This window comes from Marmota flaviventris, chromosome 13, assembly GCF_047511675.1.
Source record: "Marmota flaviventris isolate mMarFla1 chromosome 13, mMarFla1.hap1, whole genome shotgun sequence".
Classification (NCBI taxonomy): domain Eukaryota; kingdom Metazoa; phylum Chordata; class Mammalia; order Rodentia; family Sciuridae; genus Marmota; species Marmota flaviventris.
The window spans coordinates 82905005-82929181 of record NC_092510.1 but is presented as its reverse complement, the minus strand read 5'-3'; the positions used below and the strand labels follow the sequence as shown (position 1 = coordinate 82929181).

Genomic DNA, 24177 nt, shown 5'->3' with positions numbered 1-24177 from the left:
AGAACGTGGATTTGGGCAGAGAACTTGGATTTCCCCAGAACGTGATTGTAGACGGCTGGTGTGAGTTCGGGAATAAAGGGTTGCTGTTTGAATCTACAAGCTGTGTGGTGGCTCGTGATTGTGTGCCCAGCCAGACTGCGGCATTTGTGCCCAGCCAGACTGTGGCATCCATGGACTTTAAACTGGTGGATTTAATTACCTAAACAATAGTTTCAGACTCTTCTCCATCTCTTGGCTTTGCCTTCTCTGAGCCTTGGCTTTATTTTCTTCAGTGGTAGATAGGCTGTGAAGGCAAGCTTCATGCTTTCATTAGCCAAGCCTAAGGAGCACAGTAGCAAGTATATCTCTTCCTACTGGTTTCAGCAAAAGTCCTCACAGTGGATCTCACTGGCTGGTAGTGAGTGATGGGCTCAAACCCTGAACCAGTTACTACTTGAAGGGAGGGATTTGTTGGAATGGTCAGATTTGCTGCCTGGGCCAAGAGCAGGATGAAGATCTGAGTTAGCCTTACATGTAGTGGGCCAAGGTACACCACCCCAGTTCCTGTTTCAGGACTGAGGCACTCATTCCTCCAGTGGCTGGAAGTGGTGGCAGTAGATGATTCTCATCTGATTCTGATCTGTGAACTGCAGAAAACATGTAGGCCAGAGAACACCTAGGCCAAGGTCACAACCCTTCCAGTGTTAACCCTCTTCCATTGGTTGATGGAAGAAAGATATCTATATATACATACACTCACAAACACATATATACATATATATATGCATTTTTATATAGGAAAGAAAAACATAACTATAAATATATATGTATACACGTATACTTATGTGTAATGCATACATATATATGTGTATAAATATATGTCATCAGTAAGCTCTTTTGAAACCAACCAGGGCACTGTAGTCTAGAGTAGAAGATGTGATTTCCCTGCAACTCCAAGATCCACTCCTAGGTGAGAATCCTGTGGAAGCCTTTGCAGGTGTGCACAGGGGCTCAGGCAAGAATCTCATAATTTGCCATCTGCTATAGGATATCTAGCACAACCATTGGCCTCAAGTTACACTGATAGATCATCCCAGCTCTGGAGCACCTAAAGGGATCATCTCAAGTCTTCATGAAGCACAGGCCAACTCCTCCTTCTGCCCAATCCTCACTTTCTGAACCCTCTGCCAAGTGTTGGTTTTAAGGCACTCTCCAATAAACTTTGTTTGTATGTGGTGCTGAGGATAGAACCTGGGCTGCACGCATGCCAGGCAAGCGCGCTACCCCTTAAGCCACATCCCCAGCCCACACCCAATAAACTTTCAATGTGGAAATTTTCATCACAGGGTGTTTCTCTTAGGAACTCAAACACATGGACCAAGATGGGGGAAGAGCAGTTTCCCAAAGGAAAATCAGGTTGTTGATGTCAGAAGAGGGGAAAGGATAGAGAGAAGAAAAAAAACTACAGCTACTTTTAATGACTGCAACAGTTTATTACTGCCCTATTATTTAATACCATTACCATAAACATATATCTCTGTTCAGATATTTCCTTAGGATGCACTCCTGGAAGAACCAATGGGTCAAAGAAAATACTTAAAACTTTGCTACTTTATCTTCTTGAAGGTGATAACAACTAATTTTCCCACTAGAAGATGATGAGACTGCCTATTTCTGTGCCATCATATTGAATAACTCCACACTGTAATTCTTAACCAATAGGTGAAAAAAATATATCAGAACTTTTTAAATACCTTCACTATTAAGACTGAACACTTCTTATATACATTTTGTGAGCTATGTATTCATGGTCTATTGTTGTTCTTGTTTTGTTTTCCAATTTTATCCATGACCTTTGGAGTGATAAAATCCTACCTAGTAACAGGAGCATATTTGCACATTTGAAAGCCTTCTCTCTTGGCAAGTTTCTTTGCCTCAAAAAAACATTCCAGTAGAGATGGAAGCATTACTAGACTGATGAATGGGACAGAATAGAATGTATTTTAAAAACATGGCATTGGCAAAGAACTCAGCACAAAGATATAGACTGGAGGAATGAAAGGCTCTTCACAAAGCTGCTAAGAATGAGAGTCATGGGAAACTTAAAAACAATCAAAAAGACAAGTTTTGTCTTTTCGGTGGGAAGAACAGCCCTGGCTAGGACTGCGAGGGTAGGAAGGTGGAGAGACACATCAAAAGACTCCATCCAGGTGGTTATGAAATGCAAAGGAAAAGGGGACAAGGTTCTGAAGTGGAGTAGGCCAGAACTGATGCCAATAATGTGCAGTTTGGTTTAGGAGAAACTAAGCCCCTTTGGTTAAACATGTCCTCTAGGCTCTTAAAAATGCTCAGTAGTCAAGATGTTAATGAGAGATGTCTGCACAGTAATGACAGCTGAATTATAAGATTATCTTCAAATAATTACACATGAAGGTTTTGGATCTGCCCAGAGGGACACACAGTATACTTGTGTCAGCCATGAGGTAGCAAAAAATCTGGGGGTGTGGCCCATCTCTCTGCTTCATACCCACACCCACCTACTGCCCTTGCCCACCTCAGTGTTCCTTTGTGCTACTCTTCAAGAGGAATGCTTGGATGTGAAATTGCCTGGTTTTGGCACACAGCCCCTAGACTGATCCATGGACCAGCAGGCCAAGTGCCACTTATACTTGAGGAGGACTAGCCATCAGTGTGATGTTTTTTACTTTACCAAAATTGCTTCCCATCCATGACTTTTCCATCATGGAACTTCTGAGCTGAGAGGAACAGTCAGATAGTGCAGCACATCTCTGACTTTACAGAGGAAGAAAGTAACACCCTCCAAGGAACGTGAAGTCACCGATCCATTATCACAGAAAATGGGAGTGGGGACAAGAATTTCCATCTTAACTTTCAAGAGAAGTCACCACCCACCTGGAGGATGAGGGGCCCTTCCCACATGTACAATGACTTCCAGAACTCTGAACAGAGGTGAGGCATGGGGACGTTCCTCCTCTCTGCAGTTAAAATGCACAGATCACCAGTATTTTTTTAAATGTTGTTACTTTTTCTTTCCCCCTTGGTTAAGCTAAAAACTTTAAAACCCCCCGTTTCCAAGAATGTCAGTATTTTTCAGATATGTCAATGCCCTTATAAAGACAAGTGCTTCATTTGTTTCTGCTCTGATCTGCAGTTCTCCACTCTTCATAGTGACTTATTTTTCCAGAAAAGGTCTATGAATCATTCTTCTCCATAAAAATGATACAGTGGGAAGGTACTTCCTTCTACCAATGTTATCCCAAAATTGCAATAATGTATACCTTCTGTAGCTTCCTAAAGTAATAATAGTGGACTATATTCAGCTGGGCCCAGTGGCACACATCTGTAGTGCCAGCTACTCAGGAGGCTGAGGCAAGAGGGTCGCTTCAGCCCACGAGTCCAGGGCCAGCCTGGGTGGCATACTGAGGCCCTGTTCCCTCAAAACAAAACAATTTAAAAAGTTCACTTCCTTTACCTATTGTACTTTTAGAACCTTAGAATGAATGAATGAATCAGGAGCTGAAAGAATCTGCAGATGTCCACAGGCATTTTGGTCTTTGGGAGGTGGTGGAACTTACAGCTACCACATCTTCTTGAGCAACTGTTCTGCTGCTCATTTTCTCAAGTGTCCCTTCACTAAATACAGAACTTAGACTATGGCAGGGCGATTCACTGTCATCATCTCTGAAAGTTCTCCTTCCTCTCCTCTGTTGTCAGCTGCTTCATGTTGTACCCCAGAGTCAACAAGGGCAGGCAGCTGCTTTTAAAATAGCCAATTCCCACGCTAAGGACTTCACTTTTTCACTCTAGCTCTGTAACCTGCACAAGGTAAGAAATTCTAATACTTATTAAAAGAAAAAAGAAACAAGTTTGTATTAGAACACTCTCCTTACCATGAATTTTAACAAATGAGACTTCCTCTTTCCTGCTCACTATGAAGGCAAGGGAACAAACATTTACTGAGCACTTAATATATGCCAGAGTATTCTCACAAGAATTGTGTGAAATAGTGAGGATCCTCATACTAAAGAAAAGGAGATTCAGGTCAGAAAAATGGCCCCATAGACAACCTTAGTGTATTTGATTACAAAGTCAGAGTTACTCTACTCTACCTTGCTCTTATTAAAAGAGGAACCTCTAATTAGAAATCTGTATGACAGTGATCTGAGACCATATGATCCATTCCATACACAATTTCTGAAGATATCCCAAATCCTTTAAAAATTAAGACATCTTTGGGCTGGGGTTGTAGCTCAGCGGTAGAGCGCTCGCCTGGCACGCGCGAGGCCCTGGGTTCAATCCTCAACACCACATAAAAATAAACAAACAAAATAAAGGTATTGTGTTCAACTAATTATGTAGCCTTTTTTACTTAAATACTCATAACATTTCTTGATCACAGATAATCTATCTACTTTAGTCCTATGAGAATTAGGCAGGTTCTAATTATGGAATTTTAAGTCTCCTATGCTACATTAATATTTTAAAAATTACATAATACAAAACCAGTGAATTAATCTTTTAAATGTCATATGAACAAACATGATATATTGCAACCATTTTATTAATATGAAGCAATGGCATAAATCCTTCAACAGGAATATTGGTTCACTATTGTAAATATGTATTGATACTCTGGTATAGTATCATGCTTGATTCAGTAAAATTATGTGTCATTTACTTTAGCTTTCACATTATAAAAACATTTATATTTCAGTAGTTGAGAAAACAGTATACAGCCATGCTTATCTTCTTTCTAGTTTAAATGCATGTAAACACTCATGTACAATGGATTTCTCACTGCTCAAGGACTTCATAAACTATGAACAACTTTTTAGCGCTATTTGTCCAGCCATTTTGTTTTAATTGAAAAGAAAGTGAGCGAGCAAACAATGCTGTGGTACAAAAGATCTTTGTACAAGATCCCCTTCTGAAGAAATGTTTGAGTAACTGTAGTCCTACAATGAGACTATAATAAAGATCATCCTACAAGGACATGAGGCAGACCCACTCTCCTGGAGAGTTTCCGATCTTATTAAGAGTACTATTATGACTGGGGTGGAGTGGAGATCATTAAGACATTCTGGAAGACTCTCCTAGAGAGATTATTCTGAACATATCTCAATCCTATAATGACTATAATGAAGACAACATGACAGTTGAGTCATTCTGCTGAAGAAATTTGTGTCCATAAAGACACAGTAATATAATTAAATGATATAATTATATTACAATTAATTTTTTTATGTTCAGTGAAAATATAGAGGCCATGAAAGCAGAAAAATGTGGCACTATGACAAAGAATAAGGAAGCACTCTTAAAGAATAAACACTTAATCCAAAAATATTTCACAGGTATCTAATAAATTTTCATGTCAAATCTTTTAACTAAACATATAAAAATTTTAAATGGCAACTAATAAATTTCCATGTCAAATCTTTTAACAAAATCCACAAATAGATTATAAAAATTGAACAATCATGTCTTATGTATAAAGTTTTACGGAAAAGTTGAAATTTCTACATTATTCTGTTTAATCAAATGCTGAAGGAATTTGAGTCACTGTTGAGGAGCAGTTGATACATTTCTGAAATAGTTACGAAAATAATATCACAATTAAGGTTTGGCACAGTAGCATTCCATCAATCTTCAGTCATCTACAAAAGTTAACCGCCCAGGCCCTTCGTTCTTCATCCATCTCCTGTATCTCTTCCATCTTGGGTCATTTGCCAATTTTTTCTTCAATTCTTCCTCTTGTTCTTGTTTGTAAATCTATAAGTATAAATAACACTAACTGACTTTACAATGCAAAGAGAAACATTTCCCATTAGCTTTATTGCATTTTTATACTTTTCAAATATAACTTAGGTAAACGATTCCAAAGAATATATTGACTGATTTGATTTCTGAAGACCATTCATCTACAAATGCTAAGCAATTAAGTATTACAACAATCAGTGTTAAATAAAAAAAAGAACTGTATAAGAACAACTACTTCCTTTTTTGTCACTGAATTCTACAACTAGAATTATTTAAATCATACATGAGCTGAGTTTAAATGGCTTAACATTTACTCTCTACAACTAATGTTCCAATATTAAAGCATCAATATTTTTTAACATGGTATGTTGTAAATTTAACTGATGACTTTCAGATTTGTTGACCTTAACCAAGGAACAAATTGACTTTAAATATATATCTGCTCAAAACTAAACTTATACCTACTTTTATCTTCAAAGATAATCACTGGTTTTAAAAAAAATTATTGAAGTCTCTAAAAACTAGATAAGCCATATAGGTTAAGAACAAATGGATGCTAATTGAAACTAAATAGACAAGTTGCCATATCCAGTTTCATAGCTACATCAAATTTTAGAAATAAATACTATTTCCATATTTTAGGAAGCAATGACTAAAATAACCTGACATAATAACAAGATAATTCAGCTCTGTACAGCAATCTAAGAAAGGCAGTATTATGTCTAAAAGAGAAAACTTTTCAAATAGTTTGAGAGCTAAATAGTATCTTTTTAAAAAAAATATTTTTATTAGTTATTCATGGACCTTTATTTTATTTACTTATTTATATACAGTGCTGAGAATCGAACCCAGTACCTCACACATGCTAGACAAGCGCTCTACCACTGAGCCACAACCCCAGCCCCCTAAATAGTATCTTAACCTTCCATTTATTTGTAAACAGGCTGAATATATTTACTTGTTTCCAGATGTCTATCTGGAAACTTCCAGTAAGTTAATGGTCACATATAATTTAGACCAAAACTTTACTTTCAATAAAATCTACTCAGAACCTCACATAGTTTCAAAACTAAAAAAAAAAAAACAAAAAACTAATCTCTCTCAAATTTCTTGATAGTTTCAGTGTGTTCTATTTGACATTTAACATATTAATGAATTAACTGTATTCAGAACTTAAAATTTGAGGACAATTATAGTAACAAGAACTGCTTGTCCCTTTGCACTATGAAGGTGATGACTTCAAAGTAACTTTTGTAACTGAGAAGTATAGAATAAAAAACATTTAATAAAATGAATGAAGTTTAATGACATTACAGTAAGTCAACTTAAAAGTAAAATAAAACAAGCACATCTGTAATCCCAGTGGCTCGGGAGGCTGAGGCAGGAGGATTGCGAATTCAGAGCCAGCCTCAGCAACTCAGCAAGGCCCTAAAAAACTCAGCGAGACCCTGTCTCTGATTAAGATATAAAAAAGGGCTGGGGACGTGGCTCAGAGGTTAAGGGCCCCTGGGCTCAATTCCTGGAACCAAAAATAAAGTAAAATAAAATTTTCCATACATAGATTAGTTACTATGCAGAAGGTTCTGGGGTCAATAATTTTCAAAGAGTATTTCAACAAAATTTCCATCTTATTCTCTGTTTTGCTTTTTTTTTAAATCTCTGTCAAACAAAACTTGGGAAGGACCAAATTTTAGTGCAATTAACAGAAAGTTGTTTAACACCCCTGCGAACACACACATCATTACTCTACAGATTAACACAACAAATCTGACCTTTTCTCGGAGTTAGCCGAATTTGAAATTTACCTTATAAAAAGGCAAATTACAGGCTAAAAACCCACTGGCCAATTACAGTCACACTTTTACTAATAAAATAACTTTTTCATTATTCAACTCTTGGATTTCATACACTTCTGTATCCCACCGTATCCATAACCCAGATTTGGTGAGGGGGCGACAATAAACCCACAGTAGTGTCACTACTCACCTCATAGTTCTCCTTTATCCAGAGCTCCCGTTTAAGAAAGGTTTCTTTCTGATGATCTTCTAGACTATCAAACTGAGACTTTGACATCTTCATAGATTTACGTATGATATACAGTCTCTCTTCCTCCCCATATTCTTTGCCTTTGATGTTAAAATTATAAATCCACCGGCAATACCAGGCTATATATGAGCACAAGTGAAAAGGAGCTAAGATAATTTGAAACAGGAGAAGATCACGTATTTGGGGTTTCTGGTACCCTCCCTTTATATCTATTTTACTTTTTATAATGTTCTTTATGATGTTCTCCTCCTCGTCACGAATTTCCTCTTTGGACTTTTTATTTCTGCCTTTTTCTTTGGCTTTCTTGAGCAGTCCCTGCTGCTTTGCAATCTCAGTTGCTTGGATACGGTACTTGGGCACTGTGGCGAGGTAGCTAATTGCCTTATTGTAGCTATTCCACCAGCTGAAAAACTAAAATATTTAACAAAGAAAAATAAGTCACTTTTATTAATAAAATTCATGTATACTAAAGCAATAGTAGAGAGTCTTGGTGAATACCATCATCCAAAAATTCCATTCTGATTAAAATCAGGGATCTCAAAGATCTTATGTCATAAGTGGACATGCATGTGCTCTCTCTTTCTTGTATTTTTGCAGTACTGAAGTTTAAACCTAGGGCCTTGTGCACGCTAGGCAAGCTGTCTACTCCTCAATTACATTCCCTGCCCCCTCTTTTTCTTTAACTGCATCCACCTACTAGAGGAAAAGTTAAATGGCCAAAACTAGATGGTAAGAAATTAGTTTCTAAAATTCCTGGAGTATAGCAGACACAGGCAACTAGGTTCATTTTTATCCCTTTCCTACACCATCTACATATATCAGAGTGATACTTATTCAATTCTGAACTGAAAGATTCAAATACATATTAACTCCATGTATTTGGACAGGAAAACATTTAATTTCGTGAATAAATTCTACCACAAAGAGTTTTATTGTCAGAAAAAGGCTTGTTCCTCAGTACCTCTATACATTTCAAAGTTTCCATTTTACTAAATGCATACAGCAGTGATACTATTAATATTCTGAAAGAGTATACAAATAATCTATTAGAAATAGCAAAGAAAAATCAGTAGGGTATTACAATGTCTAAAACAAAAAAGTAAAATTATCCTTGCTTTCCCCCTCGGAAGCGGGGGGGGGGGGGGGAATGATATATTTAAAATATATCTTCAACAGGGAATTCTAATTTTTGTTTGGGTTTTTTCTTTCACAATTTTAATAAAATTAGCACTTTTCCTGGATATTCCTGCCCCCTCTTCCCTTGACCAAAGAGTAACAGGGAATTCTCTTACTACATGAATTGCAGTTGAGAATCATTTCTGGGAATTAATCTGAAGAAGTCATTTTCAAACTGAAGAAGTCATTTTCAAACTAGTAAAATGCTCTATTCTAGTCGTCTCACTGTTCTTTTCCATTAAAGTAGCACATGGCAGGTGTGGTTAGTGTAACAATAACAACAGGGAAAACTTGCTATAGGCTCAGTTAAATTTTTGTGATATTTTAAAGCAACATAAAAAGTTACTATACCTATTTTAATCTGTCAGTGGTTTTCAACCTGAACAGAAGCACCTGTAGGGGGGCATGTGGAATGATGCAGGACATTTCTAACTATTACAATGGTGAGTTCTACTGGCATTGATGGATGGGAGCCAGGACTTGCTATGCCATAATTAGAAGCTCTTATTTCTCCCAAGTTCATGGGAAATCACTGAATAGTTCTAGAGAGGCAAATGATATAATGTAGCTGTTATGTGGCAAATACATGAGAAAAGATTTGTATTCTGTGGGGGTTTTATAGTTACATAACTACATTTATCATCAGTTACTTAGATTTCCCACTGACAAAGATTCTAACACTGTTGGTTGCTAGAACAAATGGATGGTAGTTTTCTAGACTCAAAACTTAATCTCAAAAATTTTAATCTCAACTAGAAGTCAAATATTACAAAAAGGTACTTGAGCTGTAAAAGTGTAGGCAATGTGCACCCACATTGAAAGACATCCACAGATACACACCTGAAACACTGAAATAGCACACACACTGACCAAAATCACTATCCTAACGTCCACTTTGGGGGTTAAGCGTCTGCTGTAGTAATGGTAGTAATGGCTGTAGTATTCTTCTGGATGATCCAGCATATAGTCATAATCTTTTCGTGTTTCTTCATCCTGCAAAAATGACAAGATTTCCAATTGCATAGGACATTTCATTAAATGGTCTAAGTTTATAATTTAAGTCAAACCTAGAAGTTTATAATTATGAAAGATTATTCCAAACAAAAGTTAAAATTGTCAAAATAAAAAAAACTTCCCAATGCATAAATTTGTTTCCAGAACTTTAATATTAGTTATAAAATAACTGTAATATAAAAATATTCCAAATTTTTATTCCTAGAAAACATACACACACTTTAACAACAATTAACCATGACTTTTTAGCTAATGCTGTGGTGCTAATAAGCACCATGTTCCTATAATGTAAGAGAATATTGAGGGCTGGGGATGTGGCTCAAGTGGTGGCGCGCTCGCCTGGCATGCGTGCAGCCCGGGTTCGATCCTCAGCACCACATACAAACAAAGATGTTGTGTCCGCCAAATACTAAAAAATAAATATTAAAAAATTCTCTCTCTCTACCTCTATCTCTCTCACTCTCTCTTTAAAAAAAAAAAAAAAGAGAATATTGACACCTATTCAACTACCGTTCATAGAAAAAATGTTTATCTCTTACATATATTCATATTCACATTCCAGCCTTGTATAGAAAGTCTTATGTTGAAAGCAAGGATTAAGATCAAAAAATGGATGAAGCCAATCTGGGTCTACAAAACTATGCTTATCTCAAAAAACAGTGAGACATCAATGTAGTATAAGGGTCAAAGTTTAGCTTTGTGAACCTGGGTAAAATATTAAGCCTCTGTGAGCCTCATTCTTCATTTGTAAAAGGAGATAATACTGCCTGCCCTAATATTTTTACATGATTGTTTTAAATATCAAATGACATACATGGTACATAAACATGTTACAAATATGTAGTGATTTACTATTATAATACATTGTCACAGCCCAGTTCACAAACAAACTCACTGAACTATGGCATTCTGAAAAGCTGTCCTGAATATTCACAAATAAAACATTTCCTAAAATATCTAATTCTAACCTATTTCTAACAGAGATAAATGCCAGTGTTTACTGAGCTACCCAAGTTAAGGAGCTACTAAAGTAGGTTGCAATTTGCTTTGTATCCCACAAGAAACCTGTTTTTCAACTTGTCCCATTTAAAAGAAAAATGCCAAAGGACTAAGACCAAAATGAGTTCTTTAAGCTCTACACATGAGTAGAATAGAAACCATTACAAAAGCAAAAATCTTTTTTTAGTTAGATTTCCTTATTGATTAAACTATTCATCATTAATAAAGCTGCACGTTCTGAGCTAAAGGCATTTCAACAATTAATCTAGTGCCTTGTCACTGCAGACAGATTCTCTGGAGGTAAATTCCTGTTGACAACTTTAAAATACTACGCAGACAAAAAGGAATGCTAGTTAAAATTTTTAAATTTCATTTTATACTTGAGATTTGAATTTGTATCAACCAGCTATGAAAAAAATAATTTAAGTAAAAGGGATGGAACCCAGGGGCACTTTACCATTGAGCCACATTCCCAGCCCTTTGTATTTTTTATTTGAGACAGGGTCTTGCTGAGTTGCTTAAGGTCTCACTAAGTTGTTGAGACTGGCTTTGAACTTGCAATCCTCCTGCCTCAGCCTCCTGAATAACTGGGATTACAGGCATGTGCCGCCAAGTTCAAAGAGCCAATCCATAGAGGTCACACAGTCCTAAAAACTAAAGCCCACATGTCTTGTTGTGTCTCATTTTTGAGTACTTTAAAGTGTCCTTTCAGAATTTTTCCATTCTCCCTTCAGTTTTTGCTTTTTTAGGCTAACTTTATAGAAATGCCCTGCTTGAAATTCTTGATTTTCAATTCAGCCTTTCAATCCCAGCAGATGCCTTTTGAAATGTTTTACTTCAAGCATGATTCTTCTTGTTTAAACTAGATCACATGTACTTGAAACTTAACACCAGACTTGAGATAGAATTCCTGAGTTTCCAGCAGCTCTGTCTACACAAAGCCATTTGCCCAGCTTGGGTGGCTTACTCCATTATACACACAGCAAGGACTTCAAGTGTCACTGAAACCCAGTAGTGGAAGGCATGTGTCCTGTGGCTGTCCTCCCTTCTTTGTTCTCTTCATGAAGGTCACATTCCATAGTATGCAGATGCCATCCCTCTTCAAGCATTTCACCCAGATTGTCCCCCATGGTCACCATCTTCTCACTGTTTTCAGATTTGTGACTTCACCAAGCCCCGAGCTCCTCCTACAGGAAGGTTAACTAATGCTCCAGACCAGCAACTCCAAAATCTATACCTTGTGACTAGCTTTCTAATGCAAGCAGAATCTGTGGGGTCTATTCAGGGCCCCACAGTTCTCAAGCTACCTAATTGCTATAAAGGTTTTCAGGATCAAGTCTGACTTCTCTTAGAATAGTTTTTTACTTCAGGTAGGAGGAAAATAAATTTATGAGCCTATTTGGTCATGATTAAGAAACTAGAAAGTTGGCCACCTCTTTGTCATAGCATTTATTCAAAGTTATTTAATTTTCACTTAAAGTTTTCTCTCCAAAATGAAGAAAACGATCTTTAATCTGAGGTATGCATACAATTTAGAAGGTATTCCAAGTTGACACAAATTGGTAAAAGTTAGTAGATCTCAACAGCCTAAGTCAAAATTCTATTCTTTAGTAACCTACAAAATTTAGAACACAAGAATACCAGGAATAGAAGAAAGAAAAAAAGACAATAAGAACATCTTTCTTTTTGGGACCCAATTAGAGAGCTAAGGTACAGTCTTACTATAACACCACAGTTTTTTCTCCGACCCATCTTAGAGCTAAGGTAGTCCCACATTTTTTGTTATTTATCTCCAATGCTTCCCACCAGTTATAGTTTAAAACTTCCTTGGTATGTAAGAAGTCCTCCACAATTGGCCCAAATTTACCTCCTAGCAAACATCTCTTATCACTCTCCCCTTCTTTTACCCACAGCAAACATTCAGATTGCAATTTCTGTCATTTTGCATGTTCTTCCAGTACCGCTTCCTTTCTCAGACCTATGTCTTGGAACATATAAATCTCTCTAACTTGAAGCCCATCCTTTCTTTCAACTTCATGAGTTCCTGTTAATCATTTAGGACATGCCTCAGACAGAGTAGGGCCTCCCCCTTCCACACATCCCCTCTTTTTTTTCCCTTTTTGCAGTGCTGGAAGTCAAACCCAGGGCCTTACACATGCTAGGCAAGCACTCTACCACTAAGCTACCCCCTAGCCCATGGACCACTCTCATTATACTTAGTATCTATTTATTATAGCACTTATCACATTGTAAGCATCAGTTTTTTCTGTTCTTTGAATAAAAATTTCTAGGAAGTAGATAGGGTAATTCATTAATCTCTGTATATCTAAGACCTATCACAGTGCCTGGCATTCAGTAACTGTCATTTCAAAAATGAGTGAAATGTTACAAAGGTTCCCCTTCACTATATACATCTCTCCAGCCACACAGGTCTTTCTCCATCTCACCAGCAAGGCTGGATGGGTAATTATATCACAAAAACTTTAGCTTGGCAGAAATGACTGCTTGAATTCACTGCTTACAAAAATTTGCTAATGTGCCTAAAATAGCTTAAACCTTAAAACAGTTTAATATCTTACCTTTCAATAAGGTAGTACTTTTTCTTTCAGCAATTTTGTGGATCTTAAGGTCCCAGAGTCAGGAGATTCCAACTTCTTTCCAAAACCAAAAACTTTATACTTGTATCTTCCTCCTCTCTGTCCTGAGCCTTGATAAGCAGGGTAATAAACTCCTTGTTTCTAATCTCTACAGGAATAAATGGTGCTTCTGCTGGTGTCCATCCACTCCCAATCCTCTTGGGCATATGCAGGAGGACTGGAACATAACCACCAATATCTAGATCAAAAGTGAACAAGAGGAAACCCACAAGCAAAGAAAGCACTGAATCCTTCCTTTTCTTATGAAAACAATCATCCCTTCCCCAGAGGCAAAACAATATGTTCCTGCCCTTCCAAGAAATGAGTAGCTTGATTTCAATAAATATAAGTTGCAATAATATAATTATTGCAGCCAGTTTTACATTAAAATTTTCTATTATACAGAGTGTTGAAATCATGTGGGGATGGTAAATGCTAGGAATCGATAATATATAAAAACAATCATTTTACAAGCTCTTAAAAATATATATTAATTTTAAAAGAATCTCACTCTCTCTTTCACAAACACACACGATATTTAGGAAATATAATCTATGTTGAATTTTTTTTTAAGCCATTACATCCTACTGAAGAGGAAGAAAATTAACTATCAGTTTCATTTACTTTCTTGTTCCCTAGCCAACAGTCACTAGCGCAACTATCTTCTCATTCTCAATGACTTCCATGATTTGGATCATTACCAATATTCTAGTGAGCATCTGATTGTCCTGCCTCCTTTCAACTATGTCCTGAATATTTTCTAAATATAATATAAATACCTACAATTTAACATACTCAAAAATCAAATTTGTTTCCCTGTTTCCGATAATATCACCAACTACTTGGTCACCTGAACTTTCAAAAACCTTTGTCATTTCAATTCAGCAAATAATGACACAAGTTATCAGCCTTGTGTTAAAAACAAACGAAGACAAAAACACAAAGACAAGGTCTTGGCCTTAAGAACCTTCCCATCTAAAAGAAGAATCTAGCAAGCAATAATTTGATTTGCTATGGAATAAAGGACCAACCAACTGCCTGGGACCACAGGCAATGGGATTGACAGAAGAGATGAGAGGAGAGCTGGATCCTAAATCAAGTAAGATATGAAACTTGTTACAAGCAAAGGGAACAGCAAGTGTTGGAGCATCAAGGAACATAAGTATTCAGTGAAGCTTGAGCACTAAGGAAATCCAGAAAAGACTAGTACACTTATCTAGAAAGGTAAGTATGGTTCTTACCATAGAGGATTTTATATGTATGCCAGAGTTAGGGTGTTGTCATTTGTGATATTCAAAAATGAAATGTTTGAAAGTATGAGAACAAATGGATTGACTAGAAGGATGTACTCTTGAAAGACAATTCCAGTATCATTATTAAAAGTGGAATAAGGGAGGGCTGGGGATGTGGCTCAAGCAGTAGCGCGCTCGCCTGGCATGCGCAGGGCACTGGGTTCGATCCTCAGTACCACATAAAAATAAAAATAGAGATGTTGTGTCCACCGAAAACTAAAAAATAAATATTAAAAAAAAATTAAAATAAATGTGTCACAGTAGATTGGGTAGAAAGAGGGGAGGGAGGGGAGGGGGGGATAGGAAGGGTAGCAGAATACAATAGACACTAGTATGGGCCTATGTATAAACGCGGCTGCACGTGGCTGTATAACCAATGTGATCCTGCAATCTGTACACGTGGAAAAATAAGATTACGTACCCCAATTGAATCAAATGTAAAAGATCATTGTAATGTTTTGAGCAACTAATAAAAAAATTTTAAAAAAAAGAAGTAAAAATAGATCAAACTTAATAAAAATATTTCACAAATCCTCAAAAAAATTCTCTCTCTAAAAAAAAAAAGTGGAATAAGAGAGAAATATTTTTTTGTTATATATGACAACAGAATGCATTACAATTCATATTACACATATAGAGCACAATTTTTCATATCTCTGGTTGGAGAAATGGTTTTTAATAGTTAAGAAGTAGAATAAATAAGACTTGATGATTAAAGGGGCACACAAGACTCAAAGGAGATGTTGAGCATGATACTGAAGTTTCCAATTACAATTACCATATGGATCATGTTACTGGCTAAGATAAACAATGGAGGAAGAGGACAGCAAGTATAGAGAAGATGTGAGGGGAAATTTTGAAATGGGAGAGTGAAAACTGACTAGATACCCTTTCAATCTCTGGAGCCTCCAAAGATTATCTTTGTCTGTCTATGATTAACCTACTTTAATTCTATTAAGAAGTAACTTATAGAAAACTGGAAATAATGCAAATAACTCCTGTTTTCAGGAAGGCAAACTCTGTCCAGTAGAATGCAGCTGATTACTGCCTTGTAGTTATTAGTCAGTTTTACAGGTATTCCAAAATTCCCTATGACTACAAATGTGGAACACTTTTTCTTTTGAACTAGTTTTAATACCTTACTGGTTTCCTCATTAATTAATGAGTTAAAAAAAATCTCTGCTATTTATTCATTTTGTTTTTGTATGAGAGTCATGACTATAACCTCTTTTAAAGTTTACATTTAACATGGGGCTGGCATTGTAGCTCAGTGCTAAAGTGCCTGCCTGGCATGTGTAAGGCACTGGGTTCGATCGTCAGCACCACATAAAAATAAATAAAAATAAAGCAAAGATATTGTGCACATCTACAACTAAAAAAAATTTTTTTAAAGTTTACATTTATTGATTGATGATTGATTGATTTCAGACATATGATAACTGTGCTACAGATAAGAGGCAGCTGGAAACATGAGTCTGGAGAGCATGCAGGTTTTAAAGTGGTCAGCTTAAGAGCAGTGACTGAAGTCAAAGATGTAGAGTTTTGTCAAGAAAAGCTTAGAAAATAGAAAATACACAGAGGACAGAACTCCAAGAAAAAGCAATGTTTATGGATCAGGCAGAAAAAAAGACTTTAAAGACTGAAAAGAGAGCTGAGAATGTAATTCTCAGGTAGAGTGTTTGCCTAGCATGGGCAAAGCCCTGGATTCAATCTGCAGCATCACAAAATAAAAATAATAGTAAATTACATCAAGAAAGTCAAGACAGGACACCTTGAACTTAATTGTCAACAACACTAAATGCCACAAAGAGTTCCAGCAAGAAGAAGAAATGAAGAGCAGCCATCAGATCTGATAATCAGAGTGCCATTTTCCACTTGTTAAAAGAATGGTTCCAGTATGTGTGCTGGTACACATGTTAGTCTGATAACTTAAATAAAAGAGAGATGAAGTAAATACAATGAATAGTAAAGAAAGAAGAAAAATGCAAGTGTAGCTTTACAAGAAACAAAATTAAGTGAATGGAGTAAGAAATGAATCAACTAAGAGATTCTCAAGTTATAAAAGAGGAAAGATGAGATTCCAAAGGAAGAATACAGAAATAAAATGAGTTCAGTCAAGAATACCTTCTTGCTCTCCCCAGCCCATTCTCTACATTGCTCTCAGAGTTTTCTTTCTGTAACAAATTTAAGATTGTGTCATTTCGTCACTTTAAAACCTCTGGTAACTACTCAAAACGTATAATTCAAATTCCTGAAAAGAAATTATGGGTCAATCATATCTGATCTCAAACTACGCTCCAATCTCCTAAAACTGTCTCCCACGCAGTTCACAGGCTTCCAACCTAGAAACAGCAGACGCATGAAAAGAAGTCTATAAAGTTATGCACTTGTGTATATCTCGAAATGTTCCATTTATCCATGGTAAATCTATATAAGCTAAATTAAAATGCCAACTACTCAGTTCTTGGCTAGAATCATACAAACTCAGTAGTTTTCAAGTTGATCTGATTGGTTGACTAGTTGCAGATGACATCAGATGTCAGGTAGTCAACACCAGAATTCAACACATCTGATACATAATCAACCTCAGCCATAAGTAGGACATAACAGCTGAAATTAAGGAGTCATTAAAAAAAATAAACAACACTTATGGTTTCACAGCTGAATGTAAATGTTACACATGCTACCACAGCATTCTGGGCCATGGGAGAAATCACTATCAAATGTATTACTCCTTCCTGCTAAACCCAGAAAGGTCTCAAGTGTTCCAGATAGTCATGCCCAATCAGAGTAAACATGTAAAATAAAAACTATCTGCAGTCTATAATCTGTAAACATTCTCAATCTAGTTGTTTACCAGCATCAAAACTATACTAGAATTTACATATTATAATATTTTCATGAATATAGCCATTCTTGTTATTTGCAGGGGACTGGTCCTAAGACCACCATGGATATCAAAATTCTCACATGCTCAAGTCCCTTAAATCTTGGTAACTTTTTTCTAGATTCATCCAGCTCTAAGAGTACATTCTTCTCTAATCCCCTAAGAATAAATAATTGCTTCCTCTCCATGGCACAATATAATCTGCACATACTTTTATTAACCAAACAATAAGTATATCTGCCTCTGTTAAGGGGGTTAACCCATTAAGTCCCAAGTTTTCAATTCTGCGAACATAACAAATACTTTAATAGTATTTCAAAAGTTACCATAAGTGGTATATTTATTGCTCAATATAGGTCTTTTTAGGTGTTCCACATCTGGAGCAATGGGACAAAGTGGGTTAAAAGCTTAAAGTCAGGAACTGCACTTTTTTTATCCATTGTTATGGTCTCCTCCTCAGCACCCATGTCAGTGCTGGTTAGAGAAAAGGGTTGAGTAAAAGAATGTACTAAGGTATAACAATAACACAGAAGGGGAGGGAGTTCAGAATCCCCTTTTTGCTAAATTCTTCTTAGGGGTTAAAGCACTGCCACATCAGATTGATAAAAAGAAACTGAAGTGCCCTTGTGAAATCTCCCTCCTTTCAAAGTCAAGGCTGGAGTAGAAGGTGCTTTGCATATCCTTTCAACTTACAGATAACCTTCATGCCAGCAATACTCCCAAGAATTATTCTGTATTCTCCTCTTGTGATCTTGCAAACTACTGTCCAATTCTACTACTTTCCCATTTCCTATCAGTTTTTTCTAGGTATCCTTTCTAGCTATTCCTGCATCTGCTAATTTTTATGCAATTTTTCATGTTTCATCCATTTCATCCAATTTTTAACTACATTCAAAAATGATTTTTAAGGCCGGGAGTGGGGACACTCACCTGTCTGTAATCCCAGCGGCTGGGGAGGCTGAGGCAGGAGGATAATTAGTTCAAAGTCAGCCACAGCAATTTAGTGAGGTGCTAAGCAACCCTGTCTCTAAATAAAACACAAAAAAGGGCTAGGAATATGGCTTAGTGGTCAAGTACCCCTAAGTTCAATCCCCAGTAACCCCCCTCCAAAAAAAAGATTTTTATAAAATGATTATAGTTCTCACTGAAAAACCACCCAGAGCATTAAAAGAATAAATGCAATTTTTCTCTCATACAGGAAATTTTTCATTCATAACATCTATGCCGCTCTTTAACATTACAATTAATGTGGGTGGAACTGCAAAATAGATTGCACATAACAATATCAAATGCCCAAAATTCACTTTCAATTTCCATTCTATTTGAATCTGCTTCCAGATGTGTTTAAATGAATAATATTCATTATCTGATGTGCCAGACACTGTGCTAGACTCTATGGATATACACACAAAAAACAAGGAGGCCAGGTTTAGCGGAGAGGAGAAGGGCTACTCAATATTCACGATGCAGTGTGATAAGTGCTATAGTGGCAAAAGAACAAGAAAGCAGTAAGCGGGACTAGAGTGTTCCACCTGGTAAGATTCAATGTTGACATAGTGAGAGTTTACTTAACTTCCAAAGTCCATGAATTCCCTGAACCCTGATAGTCAAATAAGGACTAAGTACTATTGCACTGTCTTAACTTACACAACAATGTATGAAATCATTATGGTCTGAAATCTTGCTGAGATCTGGAATTGTAAATTATTTGGAATGGGAATGAAGCATGACTGGGCAAAAGCATCTTTCCATTATTACTTATTTTTCTTTTTCAGATTTTCCCCAACCTCTCCCTGCATGAGCCCAATCTTTGATTGCTGATATAGTAATAACTGAGTGTCATATTTTCTTGTCTTAGTAACTACACTTAAATCATGTTAGTATATTTATTATTCAATAACCACCATCTAAAAAAATCTCTAGAGCCAGGCACAGTGGTGCATGCCTATAATGCCAGCAACTCAGGTACTGAAGCAGGAGGACCTCAATTTTGAACCAGCCCCAGCAACTTAAGAAGACTCAGTCTCAAAATAAAAAAAATAAAAGGGTTTATGTCTCAGTGGTACAACATCCCTGGGTTCAATCTCTAGTACTGGGAGAAAAAGTCTCTTTCTCAAAAGAGCTTTTATTTGACCAAAACAAGTTCAGAGTCATAAATCCACCAAGCCTTATATAAACAGTTGCCATTTTAGTGATAGCATTTATTATCAACAGAGACAGGCTTATAAATGCCATTTTTATTCTGGAGCCAGTAGAGCTCAATTTCTCCCACTATTCTCCCTAACCTGCACCTAGCAAAAGTCATCAGGAACTCCTATCCCTCACAAACCCTTTTGCCAGCTTGAGGAGACCATTTCAAGCAAAATAGTGATTGCATCACCTGAGCGTCAACGGGATAACTTAAAACCTGAGGTCCTCCAAATTGGATGACCCGAATTTATTAAATCTTTCCATGACCCAGAAATGATATTCTCTGGCAACTTTTTCACAAGTCTCCATTATGACAGAAATTAAATCAGGCCACCCTGTTTGTTTTCAATAGCTTCTCCCATACACAGCAAAGTCCTTTTCCTTATCTCCTCATCTGCAATGAGGAAAACAGATCTTGGGAGGGACTCCACTTGGAAGCTGAATCTATGTTCATCTTTACAAATTCTAAACAGGAGTTTTAACAGTTATGCTGGGTCTGACTTTCAAAGGTCCAAACTACTCAAGATACTCCCTTTCTTTCACAAATAATTTCTATCTTCTTGCAATAAGACAGTGTGTGTGTGGAGGGGGTGGTGCCACAGTTGGGGAGCTACAGAACACCTCCAGGCTTCTCTCCTCCAGCAGTACAACTTCATTTTTGTTGGAAGGGTTTGTAACTACCACAAACATCCTGTCAGAGTCCATAAGTGTTTTCCTCCAGAAATACTAGTTTTAACTGCCTAAACATTTCTTGTTATTGAGTGGACAAATTATTTTATTAGCTAACACTTTAGAGGCTTCTTCCCCTATAAAAGCAACCACATAGATTCGCCAGATCAGTCCTCTGAAACTGGCTTTTTAAGAAAATGGCAAGAATATTAAAAGAGTCCTGGGGGACCTCCTGGTACAAACTTCTCCTCCCTAACCATGGCACTTGTTTTCAATGTTCTTACCAATATGCTCACCATTCTCAAGCCAAACTTACCCATCTCCAACCCCTCAAAACCCAGCAACAGTTGCCCTCTCTTTTGGAAATTCTCCATCTGTCCAGAGCTCCCCATGCACTACCAGAGCTTTGGAGCTTCACCAGTGGCTGGCTGTCTGTCTGCACTAACGTCTTTCCTCTATAAAAACAGGATGACGCTTCAACATGTTGGGTTACCCCAGTGGAAAGACTTCCTTTCTTTTCTGAAGTCTGTCATCAATCACTTTTTACCCTAAATAATGGGCAACTAAGCCCTCTGACCTAAGCACTTTCCTAACTCTTCACCTACTCCTGTTAATCGCCAATAAAAATTACAAACCAAGGCTATCGAGAATTTAGTGAACCAAGCACACTTTTTTTTTTTTTTAATTCCTAATTACCCAAACTGTACTGTACAGAGTTTCTAACTCTCAGTATTTTCAACTCCATAAACTTAATCTGGAGAAATGATCCATGGTCATTATAGTATATCCAGTCAAAATAGTCATTAAATGCAGACTGTAAGCTAGGCATGGCCGAGCACACCAGTAATACCAGCTACATGGGAGGCTAAGGAAGGAGGATAGCAAGTTTGAGGACAGACTAGGCAATTTAGCCAGACCCTGCCTCAAAATAAAATTTTTTAAAAAGGGGTGAAGATGTAGCTCATTGACATAGTGCTTGGCTAGTACAGGAGAGACTCTTTGTTCAATCCCCAGTACTCGCTCACCAAAAAAGCAGACTAAAGGAGGGACACTGAAGACGGTCTTAAAATAATACCTCACAACTATAATTGCTGTTGAATTAGCACGATGGGCCCTTGAAGCAGTAATAGCTCCATCAAATGTGACTTATACTTGGTGATTTCTCATATGGTCTGATCTTTGCAGTAACAGAAAAAAAAAATGGTGTCAGGGTAAATCTCCCCCACCCTCATTCCCATAGTACACAAGAAAACCTTTGTCAAATAAAAACACATATACGAAAAATATTTCTTGCTAGAAATTCTCAGTCTTGTAGCCCAAATCATTAAGCATCTATTTAGGGGTCCTACCTGGGGGATTTCTGGCGCTTGTCAATAAATCCCCGTAATAATTCTGTGAGGAGTTATCATGCCTGGCCTTTATTGTGGTATGAAGAAATAGCTATCCAAGGTCACGAAGGGGTATCAGAGCCAGGAGTCAAATATCTGGCCTCTGACAGATTGTTCATTGTTCTTCTTTTAGTTCCTTAAACCCCTAAGTGTCATCATTAATACCATCCCTAGAAACCAACCTTCTGTCATATCAAATTGGCATGAGCAGTGTCGCTTTGTCATATCAAGTTGGCATGATCGGTGTCAATATGGTTTCTGAGCAGCATATTATCAGCATGTTTTCATGAAATGATAAAATGCCCAGCAGCGCTTTCCATAACAAGGACTGTTTAAAAAGAGGAGGGGGCCGGTTATCCTCCCCAGGGCTGGAGGAGTTTCCCATTTCCCACCCTGGTCAGTGGGCCAAGCTGACTTTCACAGGGCCACGTGGCAAATGTGAGCCTCCTAAAGGTCGAGGTGGCGGTCGCTCCCGATGCCGGGGTCACACAGGACACCGCCACGAGGGCGGAAGGGCCAGACCACCGGCTCCCGGCGGCCGGTCCTCACAGGTCTCACCTTGAGAGTCTCGTAGGCGGTCGCCACCAGCAGGAAAGCCTCCTCGGCGCTCCGCGGGCTCTGGTCCTCGTCGCCGGGCTCTGGCCGGTAGCGGTCCGGGTGGTAGCGCCGGGCCAGCTGGCGGTAGGCCCGCGCGATCTCCGCCTTGCTGGCCGAGCGGCTCACGCCCAGCACGGCGTAGCAGTCCCGCGTGCCGCAGTAGAGCCCCTCCACCAGGGCCTCCGCGGGCCGCGCCAGAAGCGGCACCAGCAGCAGGGGCGACAGCAGCACCAACCGGCGCCGGCCGGCAGCCCCGGCTCCCCAGCGCCGACCTTGCGGCGCTGCCATCCCGGCCTCGCTCGCGGCTCCGCCACGCCAGCTGCTCCCGCACTCCGCGACGCGCCGGGCGCCGACGCCCCGGCCCTGACGTGTCTGCAGGCGGTGCCTCTGCGCAGGCGCACACGCTGCGGCTGCTGCCTCCACTTCCTTCACGACCGGTTGCTAGGGGAGAGGACGCCTCAGCCGCCAGGCCGCTTCCGGCCTGTTACCCAGCGCCCTTCCTAGCCTCTGCAGGCTGAGGGCCTGATCTCGGCTGAACCTGGATGACGTCTCTGTGTCCCAGGCGCACTTAGCTAGTGGGTGCAGAGCGCTCTGCAGTCCACGATGCTCAGCAGCCCTCACGTGCAACCTTTTCCACATCGTGATTCACAAGCTGCAGTAGGTGCTAGGGTTCTTTGCATCGCCTTAGCGTCAAGAAGATACGTGAGTGATACTGGCCAACTTATATTGCTATAATGTGTGCATGTACGAGTATGTACAACAAATCCCAAAATAGTGCACCAATTTTTAAAAATTGGGAAAAAAATTTTTAAAAAAAGAAGAAATTTGTAATGTTTTGAACAACCCACAATAAAAAATTAAAAAAAAAAGAAAGAAAGAAAGAAAAAAAAAGAAGAAGAGAGAAGAAGAAATGTACATGGAGGAAAGAAAAGGAGGAAGAGAACGAGGACGAAGAAGAAATGTGCATAGCGTTTTAAAGCCAGGTCTCCAGTTCCGGACACCTTTTTTTCTCTAACCCCTTTCCAAAATAAAAGATGAACTTAGAAAATCCTGGGCGCTGCCTAACAGGAACCCCATTACCTTCTAGTTCTCTTCCCATTATTGACATTTTGGATCAAATAATTCTTGGGAGGGCTGTCCTAGTTAGTGTAAGATGTTCAGCATCATCCCTGGCCTCTCGACACTAGATGTCAGTAAGTAGTACCACCACCCCAGTCATGGCAATTAAAATGTCTCTAGATCTTGCCAAACGTATCCTGGGGGAAGGGTTACAAGAAAAAACACAGAACGCTCCATTAAATTTTAATTTCAGATTAACAGCAAATAATTTTTAGTATAAACATGTCCCAAATATTGCATGGGACTATATAACAATAATAACTTGTGATTAGCAACTTGATCACAGCTATATTAGGATTCTAGTAATTGGGATTGGTCAGTGCAGGCATTAGTAAATTGTGATAAACAGTGTTAGAAACTCATATGGAATACATAAAACTTTCTAGTATCAACGTGGACTCAAGATT

The 24177-nt window shown here is 38.2% G+C and overlaps 1 protein-coding gene across 2 annotated transcripts; it reads right to left on the bottom strand.

The window, feature by feature from the left end:
• Window positions 1-4543: 4543 nt before the first annotated feature.
• Dnajc25 (DnaJ heat shock protein family (Hsp40) member C25) lies at window positions 4544-23008 on the bottom strand. 2 transcript variants are annotated; one of them, XM_071600834.1, is made up of 5 exons: window positions 22613-23008; window positions 9820-9972; window positions 8022-8214; window positions 7744-7922; window positions 4544-5769 (listed from the first exon to the last, which is right to left on the bottom strand). In XM_071600834.1, the coding sequence occupies exons 1-5, from the start codon at window positions 22937-22939 to the stop codon at window positions 5647-5649; spliced, it is 975 nt and encodes a 324-aa protein (XP_071456935.1). In that variant the 5' UTR covers window positions 22940-23008; the 3' UTR covers window positions 4544-5646. The 2 variants fall into 2 exon arrangements, with proteins under 2 accessions (XP_071456935.1, XP_027798842.2); XM_027943041.2 differs by having other exon boundaries at window positions 7744-8214.
• Window positions 23009-24177: the final 1169 nt, after the last annotated feature.

Coding starts and splice junctions, on each gene's coding strand:
- Dnajc25 (XM_027943041.2), bottom strand. CDS start 22,939: ATGGCAGCGCCGCAAGGTCGGCGCTGGGGAGCCGGGGCTGCCGGCCGG. Junction 9,973..22,612: donor CCGCCTACGAGACTCTCAAG/GTGAGACCTGTG, acceptor TCATTTTTGCAG/GATGAAGAAACACGAAAAGA. Junction 8,215..9,819: donor GTGCTATTTCAGTGTTTCAG/GTGTGTATCTGT, acceptor TAAATATTTTAG/TTTTTCAGCTGGTGGAATAG.